General features: G+C 49.8%; 4 protein-coding genes across 4 annotated transcripts; 2 read left to right on the top strand and 2 right to left on the bottom strand.

Annotated features, from left to right (window-relative positions):
* Window positions 1-520: 520 nt before the first annotated feature.
* Window positions 521-892, bottom strand: CGGC5_v015901 (uncharacterized protein; the record flags this gene model as incomplete). Its single annotated transcript, XM_032033459.1, has 1 exon — window positions 521-892. One exon carries the CDS (start codon window positions 890-892, stop codon window positions 521-523), a length of 372 nt encoding a protein of 123 aa, XP_031887364.1.
* Window positions 893-4,270: 3,378 nt separating this feature from the next.
* On the bottom strand, window positions 4,271-5,476 carry CGGC5_v015900 (uncharacterized protein; the record flags this gene model as incomplete). The annotated part of the gene is made up of 1 exon (XM_032033457.1): window positions 4,271-5,476. The coding sequence occupies one exon, from the start codon at window positions 5,474-5,476 to the stop codon at window positions 4,271-4,273; it is 1,206 nt and encodes a 401-aa protein (XP_031887362.1).
* A 719-nt stretch (window positions 5,477-6,195) lies between these two features.
* CGGC5_v015899 (Vegetative incompatibility protein HET-E-1) lies at window positions 6,196-7,956 on the top strand (the record flags this gene model as incomplete). The annotated part of the gene is made up of 4 exons (XM_066153343.1): window positions 6,196-6,280; window positions 6,331-7,213; window positions 7,822-7,859; window positions 7,919-7,956. 4 exons carry the CDS (start codon window positions 6,196-6,198, stop codon window positions 7,954-7,956), a joined length of 1,044 nt encoding a protein of 347 aa, XP_066007225.1.
* A 499-nt stretch (window positions 7,957-8,455) lies between these two features.
* CGGC5_v015898 (putative WD repeat-containing protein) lies at window positions 8,456-9,311 on the top strand (the record flags this gene model as incomplete). Its single annotated transcript, XM_066153342.1, has 3 exons — window positions 8,456-8,650; window positions 9,009-9,101; window positions 9,294-9,311. The coding sequence occupies 3 exons, from the start codon at window positions 8,456-8,458 to the stop codon at window positions 9,309-9,311; spliced, it is 306 nt and encodes a 101-aa protein (XP_066007128.1).
* Between the last annotated feature and the right edge of the window lie 2,401 nt (window positions 9,312-11,712).

Here is an 11,712-nt window from a genome sequence, read left to right as displayed (position 1 = left end):
CAAGAAAGCCAAGCCTGCGACCGAGCGGCCCCCTTAAGCGCTTAGCCTGGTCAACTCGAAGACTAACGGCAAGGTTCCAGACAATATTACTCGTGCTGCGACTGGACTGCGGAGTTGCACGCGGCACGAGTTGGTTCAAGTCGGCTAAGTTTGCTTCTCTTACATGTCACAACGTCATTTGATCCCCTATTTTTAGGCTCGACTCGCCTCGTCTTGCCTTGCAAGTGTATCGACCAGGAACATGCAACTTTACGTACTTCACTCCTGCATGGAACCATAATTGTTGTCTCCAATGATTTTCTCTGGATTTTATCTCGTTTCCCGCACATCACGATCTCCACGATCAACAACCCTGCGTGTAAGAGCGAGCGACGAATGGTAGACTCTAGATACGGCCCCCATGAGACGACAACTTCAAACATGACAACCTGTCAAAAAAGGCCTCATACGTCGTATTGTTTCTGATGATCCTGCGAATCCCTCCCAGGGGGTTGTGCATGTATGGTGCTTCGGTTTCGGCTTAGTTCTTGATGCATCTGGCACCAGCCTTGCCACAGTCTGAGCCAACTCCGTAATCGCAGCAATTTCCAGATGGCGAACACTCGTAAATATGGTTGTTGACGCGCTTGGCGGTCACGACCCAAGTACCGGTGTTTGCCCAGTAGCAGTTGCCGCAGACAGTGAGCTGCTTACCGCGGCTGTTGCACTTGCATCCGTTATACTTGCAAGCCTTCTTCTCAAGAGAGATGCCCTCTCTCTTCTCCACCGCGGCTTCGAGGGTGTCCACATCGTCGGACCGTTCCGCGAGAGCGACAGGCCCTTCAGACTGAGCTACGCCAGCCTGGACGGTCATGGCGAGGAAGAGGGCGGTCAGGGGGGCGGAGAAGTGCATGTTGGTTGGTGTGAGCTTCGGCTAGTTGAAGTCAGTGGGAAACTGAGGGGTTGCAGACTTTGATGACTAACTTGAACTTTGAAGATACGGAATCGTGTCCTGTTGAAGGCTTTCTTGCTTAATGGCTGAGATGATTTTGTTATTTGCTTCGAGGTATTGGTGGCCTTTTATGCCGTTTCTGGCAGACATCACGGCTCAGCAGAATAGTCTACCCATGACCACTAGTCTGTGAAATTCGGAGGAAAGGATTCCTCCGTCTGACGGTATTGATGAGATTCAACTTAAGCAGCCGTGTGGTTGATCTATCATAGATAAGACACTTGAAGTCCACGGGCCACGATTGGCTGTAGCATGTCGATATAAATGTTGTGATACTGGTTTAGTTACTGCTGATTGGATGGTATTTCATGCCGCTACAAACCTTACGACGGTCTTGTCGTTTTGTTTTACGTACAAATGTCTTTGAACGCCCCTCGCATTGGTCGTGTCGTTACCTATTACAATTCGGATATTTTAACCCTGAACCACACAAGCGAGTAGATGTATGCTTTACGAGAGTCGAGGCCAGTCTTGGCTAAATACTCATTGGCCCATTCCTGCATCAAGTCTTATGTGCCAGCCCAATCAGTTGATGATCACCGCAGCCCATTGACGCGATCATCATATCAGTTCTTGCCCATTATGCGTCTGGACTCAAGCCCTAGGTTTCCAGGGATAGTAATATAGTCTCGTGATGTTGAGAAGTATAAGCATCAAGCTTAGTCCTATCTCAAAACAGAACCCGAACTAACAAAGTTTGAAACAAGGGACGGGGCGTTTGCGGGGAAACGCAGATGGTTATGCAGCTAGTCTTTCAGCTCTGGCGCCGATCTCGGAAATCAGCCCACGATAGATGTGCTCATCGTTAGACTTAGGTCAAATGATTTTTACAGGCTTATTCGCCCTGTAGCTTTACGTTGAGGCTTTCTGCAACCTGGGGCGCACTGCAGAGAGGGGTTGGTGAGACCTCAGATGAAAACGGCTAGAGGCCGTTGGCAACGGGCCGTCTCAGACCCTTACTTTGGCACCTGCTAGACCAGCTGGTGGCACAAAAGCAGCGGAGGAAATACTAAAGTTCATCCGTCTTACTTTTGTTCAACGTCATGTTGCACAACATGCAGCACGGCAACTCAAGCATCGTGATCCTTGCAACGAACAGTCGGTCGTCAGAAGATTGATTTGACGAGCCACGGTTTCGGTACTCTCAAGTGGTGAGTACAAACTAAGCGTTGACTAAAGAAAGCTTTTGCTGCTTAGTAGAAAAAATGGGTGACTCATCGAGTTATGGCTGCAAATCCTAGAAGATTAGTGGCCATATCTTGCAATAGATAAACCCAAGTCACCAGCAATTACCGCCAAAAAAATTGAATTATAACATGTCTAGAATCTGCGTAGAGGGTGCATTGTGAGGAACTACTTTTCGCTGTGCTTAAAACTTCAAAGAGGTGCTTTGAAGCTGGGGTGAGTACCCTGATATGAAAATTGCGAATTTGCGAAATAAACCTCTGATGAGATCCGCTCCCCACCTTAGCACTGTGACGGAGATACCATCGTGAAACTTTAAGAGACACCACTTACTACCACTTAGGTTGCATAAATAATGTCCGTATATCATCAGCTTTCTAAGCCTGCATCGGAGATACATTGTCAAATGTTATAATAATCTGAAAGGCGCCTAGAAAGGAGCATAACTAGACGGGGTTTGCAGAATCAACGTATCGTCCCTGTGATCATTCCAACTTCGCCTTCACAAGCCCTAATATTTGATGCGATGGATACCACGAGGAAGGAATTCATGAATTCACGCACAGTGCCTTCCTGGTACAAAGCACCTTGGAGACGACCCAGGAGGGGTCTGAGATTTGGCGTTGGAAGAGCACCAGGCCTCATTTACGATCCAGAGAAGGGTGACTGGGTTTTAGCACGGAATGCTGCAGGGCAATTCATTGAGGCGGATCTTGCTGCCCCTTTGCCTGTAGTAACAGAGGAAACGACGACCAGGATAGAAACCACTGACGAGGTAAGAGCAGCTGACGAAGCGAGGCAAGATGTGTTAGGAGCGACGGGCGAAGCAAGAACCACAAATGATGAAGAAATGATTGATAAGGTAAGACTAACACGCCCAGTCAGAAGGGAAGGCGAAACAGAAGCAACTGACGATGAGGTTCCTCAGACAAAGAAAAGATCAGCAAACCGAGGAGTATCGAATACCAAAGAAAAGCGATTAATCAAAATGCTTCAAATCGACATGCATGACCAACAGGTAATTCTCAACACTTGCTTCATCTGTAAAGCAGAACTCCGACCGGCCCGTGTCCTGGAACACCCTTGTGGTACGAAGTTCTGTCGCAACTGCGTCACCAAATACTTCCGCTCCTCCATCTCTATCCGGCCATTTCTCAAGCCAAATTGCATCGAGCCCTACTGTGCTTACAGCGGCGAATCAGGGTTTGTTGATGCGTGGGCCGAAGAACTCCTCCTTCCACACGAGTGCGTACGCTACCAAAGGCTCGTCTCCGAAGCAACCGACGTCCAAGAACGAAAGGCAATCTACTGCCACGACACCTTGTGCCGACGATACATTCCTCATCACGAACGTAACGAGACCGCCAAAACTGCCCGTTGCAGCTGCAAAAAGCGGACTTGCATGATCTGCAAACGAAAGGTACACCCAGGCGAGACCTGCGAGCAAAGTCGGGCAAGGGTGGATCCGGCGGTCGAGGAGGCGGAGCGGCAGACGCTTGCCACGCTAACAGACATGGGAGTCAGATTCTGCTATTACTGCCACTGTCCAGCTGAGGAGTCTGAGGACCGACAAAACACGTCAAGGTGAGTCTCGAGCTGTTCTTGTCGGGCAATCTGTCAGGTTCCTAGAGTGATCCACGTGGACTAACATTCATTGGGCAGATGTATCAACTGCGGAGCTACTCTCATGTGGAATTAGCCCTTTCATTAGATGGATCGCTGTTCGCTAAAGGACAGTCGCATTCCCCTGAGTCGGTTTGGGTAGAAGTATTGCTGCTTCGTATGGGCGGGATAGATTGTATCAGCTTCGTTTCTAGAAGTATTTCGACGACATGGGCCGCATGGCTCGTACATCGAAATTTTTGGCACAGTTTCAAGCTAAGTAGTAATAATAAACCTCGAAAGAAATACCTCAGAGGTCACGAAAGCGTTTCAAAGTGGACATTTGCCAACTCCAATACCTAGCTGTGCTATCGTCTGAGCCCCTTTTCCTGTTGTAGTGCTAGATATTTTCGTTCCCAACACCATAAATACATCGTCTTCTAAGTTGTCTCTTCGTCGAACTCTGATTCGCTGCCTCGATCCTACTACACTCTACCTGGTAAAGTTCCCGAAGGTCATGTTGGTCCCGTTGAATTGGTTCCCCCCTCCAGTGTTCTTGTACTGAGGACCGTTGCCGGTGTTGTTGTATTGAGACCCGGTTCCATTACTGTTGAAATTGTTTGTGACGGGGGGCGGTCGACCGTCTTCGGCGGCAGAGCGTTGCGTCAGGTTGTCGGTTCTAGGGTAGAGCCCAAGAAGAGCCTTGGTTGTAGCCGCGGCCACGGCCGCGGCGTAAGGTTGCCACACTTTGTTCTTGTGGCTATCTGCGTAGTCGCAGACTCCTTTGACGACTAGGCATGGAACTTGGTCCCAAACGCCGGCGCCCTCCATCTCGAATGCTATCACGTTGTGCTCCCGTGCGATGCTATCGCGACGCTCTCCGGACTTCATGACTGTGTCTCCTGAAGCGACTTGTCCAAAGAAGATGCGAGGGTCTCGCGATTGTGAATCACCCGAGTGTGCCCTTCGCAGGACGCTGTTTTCGGCACATCGAAGATCCAAGCAGGAAGAATCCATGGCCTTGTTGCAGGCTGCGTTGTCATCGCATCCACAGTTGTACTGGTCGTGATGACGGTGGAGGTAGGCCGGCTCAAGGAGGACGTCTTCTGTTGGCGGTGGACGAGTGTAGACTACATGGTGACCGGCTGTCTTATTCTGGATTTGGTCCAGAGTCCGGAGCATTTGTTGCTGAAGACGATTCAGACCAAATTCTCCCTGAACACTGGCGAGGAGAGACCGAATATCTTGGTTAGGACGTCCGAGATTGTCGCTAGTCGTATCCTTCCGAATGAACTTCTCAGGATACTGTCTTCCGAGATCATACTGAACGACCGCCTGGCTGATAATGACGTCTCCTAGGAAGATCTCTTTCCCTCCTTCAAGACGAGGAACCCCGCCGCATATTCCAGTCAAGACTGCGAGCTTGAGCCTCGTGTAGCTTGACCGAAGTCCAGCAGCCGCTGCCGCGGTAGAGACCTTTCCCATGTTGGGAAGGTGGACCAGAACAACGTTGTGGTCGCCTATGCGGCCATTAGTGTAGCTGTTCTGATCCCCAGCTGACCGGCCGAGTCCATGTCCGCCTTCATCGCCCCAGAATTCGTCGAAGATCAACGAAACTGCGTCGCTTTCTAGAGGAAGTGCGCAGACCACCGCGATTTCGAACTCATCGCGGTGTTGAGGACGGGTGTAGGTTATCATGGTTACCAACACAAGGAGTAAGGATGTTACATTTAGGTAACAGAGAACGCAATGTAAATAGCGTCCTTTGGTTACTGCAATCGTGTTAAGTTTCGTCACACTTCTGATGCGATCGCGAAGGCTGGCAGGGGCTGTGCGATTCTTAGCCCAAACTCAGCGTAAGGACTCTCAGGTCTTTTCGGCTGCTGGGTCTTCTTGAGCTTCTGGGTTGTTCCAGCTTTGTTTTACTTGGTGACCCAATGTTCCACCTTCATTTGGTGGGCTTCGAACGGCCCGAGGCTTTTGATCGTGAGCGTAAGCTATTGTAGCAAGAGGGACTGATTATGCAAACAGCAGGAGACGACGGCAGGACGAGGACAGAGACAAGGCTACAGACAGACCAGCCCCGCATAGCCAAGATATATACTTGTCAGCCAGTCGTCGCCCGTCACACCCGGAGGCAGACTTGATTGGCATGCTTTGAGGCAGTCCTCCAATCAAATCTGACATACCAAAAACGCCCAACACCGTCACACGTCTTCGTTCCCACTTTCTTCCCCGCCCGATCAGGCTGCGTACGCTTCCAAGATTACCTTATCTGGCCAGAGGAACCTGATGCCCTCTCCGCAGCCCTCTTGCCAAATCCGCGCAAAGACCATTCAACACACCAGAGCCGAACAGGAACTGTGAACTGATCAACGCGACGCAACTCACGATGCGCTTCGTGGGACACTACGAGAATGAACCTTAACAACACCAGTTCGGGCAAACAGTACAATAATGTGGGGAATGGGAGCCAGTACAACGCGGAGAATATCACGATACGTAAGTTCGCCTATCCTCCCGCACGAAAACTTCGCTGATTAAGTGCAAAGACCATGCAGCAAGCGACTCTAGCGACAAAGACAGACAATTTCTCATCGATCTGAAGCTCAGCGACCCACGTCTAGATAAAGACCGAATCGAGCGCACAAAGGGCGGCCTATTTAAAGACTCGTATCTTTGGATCCTCAACAACGTGGACTTCCAGCGATGGCGAGACGACTTTCAGAATCGACTGCTCTGGATAAGAGGCGATCCCGGTAAAGGGAAGACCATGCTTCTCTGCGGAATCATAGACGAATTGAACGAAGAGAACTCGGGCCACCAGCCCATCTACTTCTTCTGTCAAGCGACCGATTCTGACCTCAGTAGTGCCTCTGCCATTCTACGCGGAATCCTGTACCTTTTACTAAAGAGAAAGCCCCAGCTCGTCAAAGACTTGCGCGAGACCTACGACTATTGCGATAGACGATTGTTTGAGAGTAGAAATGGATGGGAAACCCTGTGTGACATGATCATCAGCGTGCTAGCCAACGAAAGCTTTCAGAATGCTGTCATCGTTATAGATGCACTGGATGAATGCATTACAGGTGTTGACAGACTTCTCGACTTCATTCGCTTGCTATCTTCGAAAGCCGTCAGAGTCATTGTTTCCAGTCGTAACTGGCCGACAATCGAGCGTGGAATAGCAGCTGCCGCGCAGAAGGCAGCTCATGTTTCCTTGGAGCTGAATGAACAGTCCGTGTCAGCCGCCGTGGTGGCTTTCATCGAACACAAAGTCAACCAGTTAGCGCAAAAGCACGAGTATTCCGCTGCCAAGAGGGACTTGGTCCACAGCACTCTAGTGAAAAATTCACACAGCACATTTCTCTGGGCAGCTTTGGTTTGTCAACAGCTTGCGGATAACAACACCAACGATTGGGAAGTGGAATCGAAGTTAGCCGAGTTTCCTCCAGGTTTGGACGTGCTGTACACGCGGATGTTGCATCACGCCCTTAGCTCGAATGATGTCCAATTGATTCGAAGAATCCTTGCGGTTGCATCAGTGGTGTTTCGCCCAGTGGACATCGCAGAAATGAGGTCTCTTCTTGGGCCTCTGGAAACTATCGTCAACGACGCACGATCTCTGGAGAAAGCCGTTCGACAGTGTGGCTCTTTTTTGACAATCCGAAACAATACCGTCTATTTTGTACACCAGTCTGCAAAGGATTTCCTTCTCGACCATCCGGCTAATGAAAAGGTCATGCTTGGGGGATCTAATTGCGAGCATGGCCTTATTTGGATGCACTCTCTCCAAGTTATGTCAACAACACTTCGCCGCAATATTTATCTCCTCGATACACCTGGTACCTTTATTGGTGATGTACGAACCCCGATACCTGACCCTCTGGCGCCTGTTCGTTATTCCTGCATACATTGGATCAATCGCTTCTGTACGGCAAGTTGTATAGAACAACATCAAATTGGCCATATGGAATACTTCTTCGTGCACTGTTTTCTCCATTGGGTTGAGGCTATATGTCTCATGGGGAGTGTTTATGAAGGCGTCGAGAGTATGAAAAAACTGTCATCTGCTTTGAAGGTGTGACTGACTGACTATTCGCATACCAGTTACCGAGACTTGTGCTGATGTTTAAATAGTGCACTGCCAGGTTTTCGAAACTGACATCCTTGGTTGAAGATGCTTTGCGCTTCCTGCAACAATACCGATATGTAATTGAGAAGGCACCCCTTCAAATTTACCTCTCAGTTCTCTTGTTTAGTCCAAGAACAAGCCTGGCCAGGAGACTATACCTGCGCGAAGTGCCGGTTTGGATTGCCATCAAACCACTTGTGAAGGAGGAAGATTGGGACACATGCATTCAAGTCTTCGGACACCATGATCAATGCCAGACACTAGTGTTTTCGCCGGAGGGAAATTTTCTAGCCTCAACATCTCTGGATGACATGAAACTATGGGATGCAAAAACAGGCCAATGCTTGAGAACCATCAGGCCATCGAACGGGCGGTTAGGGCAGGTGAAATTTTCCTGCGATGGACTGATAGTGGCAGCTGTTGTTGGGAAATTTCAGTGCAATCTTTGGAGCGTTAAAACGGGTTGCTGCTTGCATACACTGCAATATCACTCGGGAAAGATCAACAGCATTGCCCTTTCACCAAATGGCCGTAATCTGGTCATGGGGTCCGAGGACACAATTGTCACGCTTTGGAACATAGAGACTGGCAAATGCCTTCTGACACTCAACGGCCACAGCTCTCCGGCTGTTGCGATCGCGTTTTCCCCAGATGGCTGCACATTTGCCTCGGCAGCTGCCTCCATCAAGATATGGCATACGGAAACCGGCGACTGCCTTCAAAATATGCAACCGAATGTCAGTTTCAGACTGGCTTCGATACTTTATACCCCTGAAGAATGTCAGATCAGGTCTATTTCGTGGAAACGCCGGGACGCAAGCAGGGTCCGAGAGACGCGCATTGGGCTGTGGGAAATATCTACGGGGCAGTGTCTGACCGAGATAAAGATCCCCGCCACGGATTTCGTTGAATCTGGAGCCGAAGGTACCTCATTCAGCCTGTCGCCGCACAATGGGGGAATAATTGCGTCCCAATCATCCGAAAAGACTATTAAAGCCTGGCTGTTGAGAACAGGCAAATTATTGACTGAAACGCTGCACCCGTACAGGATTGCGGGGCTGTCCATATCAAGTGATGGCGAGCACATTGCAATAGTCTCAGATCAAGGCACCGTACGCTTTCAACAACGCACAAACCTTCGTCATCAAAAAAAAGGGCATGAAATCCTGTTTCTGCATCCACCTCAATGTAAGTCTACCGATCTGGGTTCGATAATACAGTCTTGAATGGATGCGCAGTCTACCATGGATTTGAGTCATTTGACACAATCAAATCTCAAATCCCATGCTGGGTCTTTGAGCTATGAGCACACTTATGGATAAAGAAGCACTTTTAAACTAAGACTGTCAACTTCTCTCCACTGACCTCAATGCTTTGCAGACACTGGATCAGACATGACGGACAGCTTCTATGGCCGCGGAGTCTTGTCGACTGGACCCGTCCAATCCGTCAACTTTTCCATCGATGGCCAGAAAGCTATTTCAGTTCGCCAAGGCCAGCTAATCGTCGATGTTTGGGACACGAGGAGTGGCCGATGGCTGCAATGTTTTCGCATTGCCGACACATGGGCTTGTTCGTGGGTTAAGTCAACGGCAACAGCAGCGCTTACGAGAGATCATCAAATTCTTCTTGCCGCAACAGATGGCTCTGAAGTCAAGATATGGAATGCAATTGAGAATTCATATCTTAGAAATTTGTATGGCTGTGGGCCCGTGAATGAAATGGTCTTCTCAGGCGATGCGACGAGGCTCGCGATCTCGTACTCTCGTGGACCTGACGAAGACAGTTTTATTCAGATTCGGTGCCCAAACACAGGTCAATGCATGTGGAAGTTTTGCATACGTGAAGCAAAACTCCCTCCGAGGCTTCACTCATCACGAACCTTTTCAACGTCAAGTTTCTCACCATATCCCTCCATACCAAATTTCGCACAGTGGTTCTCCGTATCAGGATCGGAACTTCACACCAGTACTGGTACTATCGACCTAACGGCACCAACGACAAACAATGAAACAGTGTATTGGTTTGATTCTAGGAAGCCGTTCGCTCGGATTTCCAAATCCACGCTTCAGGGCTTCCATATTGAGGGGCAATGGATAATGAAAGATACGGTTAGAATAGTATGGCTGCCCGAAGAATATCGGCCGTGGAATGGCGCTTACGTTGTAAGAGAGTCGGCGTTGGCAATTGGATGCGAATCAGGCCATGTAATTACCTTCCAGTTTTGCTAAGGGTACCATCCTGGCATTCGAGTTACTGGAGGCCTCTTGATCTTTCTTGTTGGGTACTTAACCAATTATTAGAAGTTGTGGGTTGCCCGGCGCTTGCATGCGACCTCGAACAGAGACCAGTGGCCGGCCCATGGACCGACCAACATCGTCGGCTAATCAATCTCATTAGCTCAGGTCCGAAATACGTGCTCTTAAATTTTTGCATTTTCTTTTGCGGTCAAGGTAGTGTCAATTCAAACGGAAACATGGCTTTTGCACGGCATCCATCAGTGCAACAAACTTGCCTAGCCCATACCTTATTGGAGAAATAGATGAACACAAGAATCAAAAGTACGCCGTCCTACTTTCTCTGCGCCCCAAGGTACCTCAGGGGAAGGCCATATGCAGTGATCAGCAAGTCTGGCTTGTCAAGCATGTTGTTCGTCCATGAGAGAATAGTCGGATGCATTGCAGCGCTAAGCACAACGGCCCGTTGCGCCTCCAAATACCAAGATCGGGTGGCTCGGATGTCTTGGCATCTTGTCGACTGTACATGACGTGATGCATGCCATCGGACTTGCATCTGACCGGCGTCACATTGCTTTGATGGAGGGCGCGTGAAGTAGCGTAATATTGATTTTTCCGAATGACATAACATCATCAAATCAACAAGACACCCACCACGTAGATGGAGCGAAACCGAGTGATCATAAGCTCAGAGTTGCGAGCAATACGAGTGTCAACCCAGAGGGCTGGGTCCTGGCCACGGCGATCAACAGTTCACAAGAAACATTAGTGCCACCCTTTAAAGGCTAGAATTTCTGTACTATGCATACATGTCGGCTCGGAAGATAGCGTCCGTAACTTACATCTGCAGAGTCGGAACATGGCGTCCATAGGCAGAAGAACCAAAGAAGCTATGGCGATTAGAATCCTTGACGTAGCTTTAGCCGCACAGCTTGCTGACGTTCAGAAAGCATATCGCATAGCTTCGCAGGTAGATACTAGAGTAAAGGCATGTCGAGAGTTCATGGGGGTGGGGGGCAACGTGTTCCGCGCGCCGCGCGGGCAGACAGGCCGTCAAGTCAAAAAAAGGCATCATTGCCTCCCCTACGCTTGCTATGCTAGAAACTGCTGGGTCAAACGTTAAGCAGGGAGGGAACGGTCGCAGCCCCAGCCGCGATGAGGCTCTGGCACCCGCGGCCCAGAAAGTCTATGTATTGGTCCCTTTGGTCGCGTTCGTGCGCTGGTCCTCACTCAGGCCTCACAGCCCGCTGTTGTACCATCAATGTCTTCATCTTATTGGCACAACGCAGAAACAACAGTGTGAGTCCGCAGCTGAAAGCGCTTACTGTGATCCAGCTTGATGTGCCGCGTTTCCCGCCGGCGCGTCCGAGTCTCCTGAACCAGGCTCGCAGTGCTGTCTGCAACCTCAGCTAATGGCATTGGAACACTATGAAGAAAGTTTCCGCTGCCCGCAACTCTACCCATGGGCCCTGTCCATCAACCATCAATAAGCGGGCATCTCGGTGCCGTCATGGTGTCCGACGACTCGAACCCATTGGGCCGCACGTCGCAAGCTCAAGCTC

The sequence above is a fragment of the Colletotrichum fructicola genome, assembly GCF_000319635.2.
Source record: "Colletotrichum fructicola Nara gc5 chromosome Unknown KSG_Nara_v1_contig10, whole genome shotgun sequence".
Classification (NCBI taxonomy): Eukaryota; Fungi; Ascomycota; class Sordariomycetes; order Glomerellales; family Glomerellaceae; genus Colletotrichum; species Colletotrichum fructicola.
This window is presented reverse-complemented; position numbering and strand designations above follow the sequence as displayed.